This window comes from Emiliania huxleyi, assembly GCF_000372725.1.
Source record: "Emiliania huxleyi CCMP1516 unplaced genomic scaffold EMIHUscaffold_24, whole genome shotgun sequence".
Lineage (NCBI taxonomy): Eukaryota > Haptophyta > Isochrysidales > Noelaerhabdaceae > Emiliania > Emiliania huxleyi.
Genome location: NW_005200250.1, coordinates 642,502 through 648,847, shown reverse-complemented (window position 1 = coordinate 648,847; position 6,346 = coordinate 642,502). Strand labels below are relative to the sequence as shown.

Genomic DNA, 6,346 nt, shown 5'->3' with positions numbered 1-6,346 from the left:
TGAAAGTAAAAAACCGCTTCGCTCGCGCGGGCGGGAGACGGCGCGTTTAGCCGCGAAACGGGGCCATGCCAGACGAGTCGCCTGCGGCCGGGACGCCAGCCGAGACGGGTGCGGCGGCGGCGCCCGCGGTGGCGGCGCCCGGGACAGCAGCGCCGGCGAACGCGCCCGGGACGGCAGCGCCGCCCGCTGCTGGTGCGCCGGCGCCGATGCCCTCGGTGCCGGCGCTGTGCGAGGACATGCCCCGCGAGGAGCTCAAACAGTACCTCAAGGAGTATTCGACGGAGAGCGGCCAGAAGCTCTTTGCCGCCGCCAACGTGGACATGCTCGAGCACCTTCCCATGTCCACCGTCTACGAGGCGTCCAAGAGCAGCGCCAAGTGGGAGCCGGTCGCCAACATGCTCTTCCCCGACAGCAAGGCGACGTCGGAGATCTTCTTGAGATGCGCGAGGCTAAGAAGGCCGAGACCGAGGCGGCGGCGTCGGCCAAGAAGTCGAGCGGCGCCGCACCGTGGTACAAGCCGGCGCGGCGGGCGCTGGGAGCCTATTCACAGAGGGCTAAACGGGTATTTTTTCGCGTCGCTGCGCGGCCTGGGAATAGGTAGGTAGGTGGGGCACGGAGCCTGGCGGTCGGCGCCCGCAATAGGTAGGTAGGTAGGGCGTTTTGGCGCGACTCAGTGCCGACAGACCCCCTATCTGGGTAGGAGCCGGAACCCTGGGGTGTACCCCGCCGACCGGCGTGGAAAAAGAAAAAATTGCCCATGAACCAACTCTCTCTGGCTTTCGGCCGAACATCCGCCTCCCCGCCGCCTCCCTCTCCACCGCCTCCAATTTATGACGGCGACGACGGTGCCGACACTGGCTCTGCCGGGCGGCGGAGTAATGCCGGCGATTGGCTACGGCACCTGGCTCTCGAAGCCGGGCGAGGTGTACGCGGGCACGAAAAAGGCGATAGAGCTCGGGTATCGGCACATCGACGAGGCGTGGGTGTACAAGAACGAGGCCGAGGTAGGCAAGGCGATCAAGGAGGTGATCGCGGAGGGCACGGTTGCGGCGCGCGCGGACCTGTGGATCACCTCCAAGCTGTGGCAGTGCCACCACCGCACGGAGCTCGTCCGGGAGGGCTGCCTTGACTCGATGACGCAGTTGGGCGTAGAGTACCTCGACCTCTACCTGATGCACTTTCCGGTGGCCTTTGTGCCCGGCTGCGACGAGGCGGTCTCGGCCGACCAGATGGATGACGTCCCCATCGAGGACACGTGGAGGGCGATGGAGAAGCTGGTGGACGAGGGGCTCGTGCGGCACATCGGCGTGAGCAACTTCGAGATTGCGGAGCTCAAGCGTGTGCAGGCGGTCGCGAGCAAGCCCATCGCATGCAACCAGTTCGAGACGCACCCGTACTACCAGCGCCGCGAGCTCTTCGAGTACTGCCAGTCGCACGGGATCGCAGTCACGGCGCACAGCAGCATGGGCGGCGGAGCGAACGCGATGAGGAAGTTCCACAAGAGCCCTCCGCTGACGGACGACCCGGTGATCGGCGAGATCGCCGCCAAGCACGGCACCTCGCCGCACGTCGTCCTGCTCGCGTGGGGTCTGCGGCGCCCCATGGCCATCATCCCGAAGTCGGTCACGCCGAAGCGCATCCAGGCCAACAAGGACGAGGTGCTCGCGCTCCAGCTCGACGAGGACGACCTCGCCAAGATCGCAGGCCTGGACAAGCCCGGCCTCGACGGCTGCTACTGCCACCCGCGCACGCCCTGGCTCGGCCGCTCCGAGTTCACCGGCGACACCAAGCACTACTACGGCTGAGGCGTGAAGCTGAAGTTGATCGCGGCTTGCCTCAGGCGGGGTGACTCGGGGCTCAGTGAAGCTCTCTCGTCTCTCCGACCCAAGATCGTCAATCTGTCGCTCTCTCGGCCGTCGGTGGCTCAAAATCGCTGTATGCCCTGGAGGCTGGAGCGCGTTGTTTGAGCGCGTCTATTTATATCGCGTTTGCGTTTCTCGTATTGCTATTTGATTTAAATTATTCCCATGAGCGGAGCGCAAGCGCAAGTGTACACACACACAACACTCTTGACACTTTTAGTCGAGGTGTCGAGCCGAACACACAGTGGGAAGAGCCGAACGGCATGCGCTGCGCTCCTGACCCTCTCCTGAGTCCTGTAGCACAAATCAGGCATACACATCCTGCAAACACATCCCGAGAATGTGCACACGCAAGGGCTCCACACCGCACCAGCGCACGACGTGACGGAGCACCACGCCACCCACAGGACTGCACGCAAGGAGGCACCAGCCGCTTCTCATTCGCCCCCTCAGACCTGCGCGAGGCCGAGCAGCGTGAACTCGGCCATCCGCATGTAGTCGATGGAGCGGTGCGACGCCTCGCTGTCCGAGTCGCTGTCGCCGTCGCTCTCCTCGTTCATGCTCTGCAGCAATTCGCTGACTGCGCCTAGGGTTTGGTGGGTTGGGGTTAGGGTTAGGATCAGTCGTGCCTGCAGCAGGTCGCCAACTGTGCCAGAGAGGGCAACTGCCGTGCCGGCTGCCGCGCCGCCCTCCTCGTCCTCCTCGTCCTCCTCGTCGTCGTCCTCCTCCTCCTCGATGAACTCCTCCTCCTCCTCCCACTCCTCCTCCTCCTCCTCCTCATCCCCACTCGGAGAGCCGCCCCCCTCCTCGCCCTGGCCGTCCTCGACCCCGCCTCCGACAGCACCGACCGTCTCCTCCTCGCCGGCCCCCTCCTCCTCGCCCTCGCCCGCCTCAAAGTTGTGGTTTGCAGGCCAGCACCCCCAGCGGCCAACCGCCTGCACCTTGTCCCCGACCAGCCGCGTGTGCCGATGCAAGTCACTGAGCGTCAAGCTCCAAGGGCTCACGCGCGCGTCGCGGCGGAAGCCGTCCTCGATGCTCGCCTCGGCCGCAAAGGCGGGACAGTCCCGCAGAAGCGTGAGCAGGGCGCGGCGCACACGCGTCGCACGTGCCTGAGCGAGCGCCTCGCCGATCGCATCGGGAGCCGCGGGCTGCGCAAAGCCGTGGATGCGGAGCCGCAGCGTGGGGTGGCGCTTTAGCAGCACCGCCACCCGCGCGACCGCCGCGAGAGAGCCGCTCTCCAGCTCGTCAGACGCAAACTGGAAGTAGATCCGCGGGAAGCGCGGCGGGTACTCGCACAAGTGGAGCCGCTCGAGGCTCCACGCGCAGTCGGTCGGCGCGAGGGACAGGTCGCCGCGCACGTTCCGCGCCTCGAGCAGCGCCCGGCGGCTAGCGGCGCACCAGCGTGCAACCTGTGGCTCGAGGAGCCGAGCATGCGTGGCGGTGCTCGCCTTGGCAAGGCGCGCCGCTGCAGCAGCCGGCATCAGCCGGACGACATCGAGGAGGGCGTCCGATTCCAGAAGGGCCTCGACGAGAGAGAAGGAGGGCTGGGCTGGCGTGTCGCCTGCGCCCGGCAAGATCTCCCCGGGCCTTTGAAGCATCGGCCGCCTCGCACGCCTCGTCTTCGGCCACCAAGCAGCCAAACTCGGCGACGCCAGCGTGCCGGCTCCTATCTTTCTGCTCAGAGGGGTGGTTGACGGGTTGAGGGTTGAGGCCCCCCCTCAACCATCTGGTTGACGGTTGAGACCCCCCGTCAACCCTTTAGTTGGGGGTTGAGGCCTCCGGGGCCTATTCACAGGCTCGCGCGTGATCACAAGATTGGAACAGCCCTGCCGCCAAAAAAATCGCTTCGCCTGCGGCGCGCTCTTGCGGTCCTCGTACCTTGAGCGCAATCCATAAGTAGGAGACGCTCACTGTCGCCATTCAGGCGCCTGATCCTTCAGCAAAGCGATGGCCTACCAGGTACGAGTTCAGATGCGCGCCCGGCAGAAGACGCTTGTGATGCCGCATGCATGCAGTGGAATGCGCACAGAGAACGGACGGCAAGAGAAGGCAAGGGAAGGAAGATAAACGGCTGGTGAAGCTCAGCTCACGGCGTAGTATTGCGGTCACTAACCATTCACGGCAAGAGTCACGGTGAATGCTGCCGCATAAAAGCAACAGAGTCGCAGTTGGCGCGATGGTCTTGTCGCGGTTATATAACGACTTGACGTTGCACACGGCCATAGACGCAGTATCTGTTTGGCGAGCCTCAAGCAGCGAAAGCAGGCGCGAGAAATTAATGTCAATCCTGAGATCTCAATTTTGGCGCTAGTTTCGTTTTCTGGTACATCATGACGACTTGGGTCTCATGTAGCTCTCGACGGCTCTTCGACGGCTCTTTCTGGTTGGATCAGACAGTGCTATCAGTCAACAACACAATGCCGAGAGCAGGGCGGCCTTCGAGCAGGGCGGCCTTCGAGGCAACTAAGTTCCTGCTGCATTTTTCATCGTACAACTTGATGGCGGGCGGACGTGTCGAGCATGGAAGGCGGCCATTGCTCAAACCTGTTCGAGTTGGCCTCCGGGAACAAGGGTGCGTGGCCGGCGCGGTCTGTTTCACGTGCAATAAGGGCAACGCCATCAACATCGCGAACATGGGCCGACATGCCTCCGACATTTCTCAGGGCTCGGACGGAAGCTCTGCAGACAGCCAGACCGCTCTGCGCGGTCGGACCGACTTTTTCAGACTTTGCTATTCTGGATACTGAGGGTATGTGCTGCTAGATCTCACTGAGCTGAGCTCGTATCTGGCTTTGGTAAGCAGTTTTGAGTTCGGTAATGTCTCCGGAGACGGAGGGCCGCGTCCGCGGACGACCATGACGTCGGCCGGGAGCTGAGAAGCGCACCCAGCGAGATCGCCCGAGATCGCGCGATTCTGCAGCACCTCGGCACTCGGCGAGGCGGATGGGTTGGGAGCGAGGGGGCGCAAGTGTGCAGTGCGGTAGATGGTCAGCTCGGGGCGCGTGAGCCGCTAGGTGAGCCGGACTTGTGAGCCGCTCGGCTTTCATTTCTCTCTGCGTTCTCGCACATGGAGTGCGAGGTATCTCGTCTGTCGCCGTCCCAAAACTGTCACTCCCCTTTCTCCCGGCCGGGGTGGGGCGCGCGCGGGGGCGGCGGGTGTGCGGGATGTCTGTGGGCCCGAGAGCGATATGCCATGTCCGCCTTGCGTTTGTTTCATAACATCGAAGGCTAAGCTCAAAATGAAAATAAACCTCACAAGAAAACTGCCGGGAGGCCCGAATGGCGGCCGACCAGCTGATAAGGACTTGCGAGTTTCCAACTTTGGTACACTCTCACTTTGATATTTCATCCCGCGGTGCACACTCAAAGTCCGGGAATCTCACGGACGCGCGCGTTTGGCCGGCTAGAATAAGGCCGGGCTGGCGTTCTTTCCGCCGCTGTCCCAGCATGTCCAGCATGCCGACCGCCGCCGTACCAAAGCTAATTGTTTTCGACCTCGACGCCTGCCTGGTGCGCGTAGTATCTGACACCTCCGGCCGCCGACCGTGACGTTAGTCAGAGGCGGCGGCAGCGCGCACGCGTCCCTGACACCGCCGCCCGCCGCCTGGCAGTGGACGCCCGAAATGTACGAGCTCTCTGGCCGCCCGACAAAGTACGACGCGGCGCGCGGCGGCGTCGCCGCCGGCGGTGACGTGGTCCGCCTCTTCTCGGGTGCGGCCGCAGTGCTCGCGCGCTTTTTGCCTGGCGGCGACCCGCGGCTCTCGAGCGCCACCGTCGCGGTTGCCTCGTCAACCACGGAGCCTGCGTACGCCGCCACCTGCCTCGAGAATCTTCCCGTCTCCCCGGAGCGGGGCGAGACAGTGGCCGATCTCGTGGATCACCGGCAGATCTATCCGGGCTCCAAGGGGCGGCAACACTTTCCAGCGCTGCAGCGGGAGACGGGAGTCCCGTTCGACCAGATGCTCTTCTTTGACGACTGCACGTACGGGGACAACTGCGGCGACGTGGCGCGAAGCTGCCCCGGCGTGGCTTGCGTTCGCACGCCCCACGGGCTGACGGAGGCATTATTCGACGCCGGGCTCGCAGCCTTCGCGAGGGGCGAGCGGGGTGTGCTGGACGCGGTGAAGGACGCGGTGAAGTAGCGCAGGCGGAGTTGCTTTACATAAGAATCGCGACTCTGTCCGCCCCCTTCGCACGGTAGTCGCACACCACCGGAGGACCGGCGCTGCGCGCCCCCACAAAGGTCAAAGCAGAACACTGGGCGGAGGACGGCTCAAAGACAATGACAACGTTCTGCCCCCGTGCGCGGAGTCCATAACCATATCTCGTTTTTGTAAAATGAACTCGGGGGCACGGGACGCGGCACAAACGGGGCACCGGGGAGGCACGTAGTGACGCAAGGGAGTCTAGGCGACGATGGCGTCCTCCGACGCGCCGCAGAGCGAGCCCCTGGAGCTCGGGGTCGCATGAATCTCAATCTCTCC

The 6,346-nt window shown here is 64.1% G+C and overlaps 2 protein-coding genes across 2 annotated transcripts in view; both read left to right on the top strand.

The window, feature by feature from the left end:
- Positions 1 to 236: 236 nt before the first annotated feature.
- Positions 237 to 700, top strand: EMIHUDRAFT_205588 (hypothetical protein; the record flags this gene model as incomplete). The annotated part of the gene is made up of 3 exons (XM_005778884.1): positions 237 to 386; positions 449 to 562; positions 647 to 700. 3 exons carry the CDS (start codon positions 237 to 239, stop codon positions 698 to 700), a joined length of 318 nt encoding a protein of 105 aa, XP_005778941.1.
- A 130-nt stretch (positions 701 to 830) lies between these two features.
- Positions 831 to 6,346, top strand: part of EMIHUDRAFT_310093 (hypothetical protein) — a gene marked incomplete at both ends in the record, with an annotated part of 6,330 nt that continues 814 nt past the window's right edge. The window contains one exon of the mRNA XM_005778883.1: positions 831 to 1,658. Coding sequence (XP_005778940.1) covers positions 831 to 1,658 — 828 coding nt within the window. The remainder of the gene's footprint in view (positions 1,659 to 6,346) is intronic.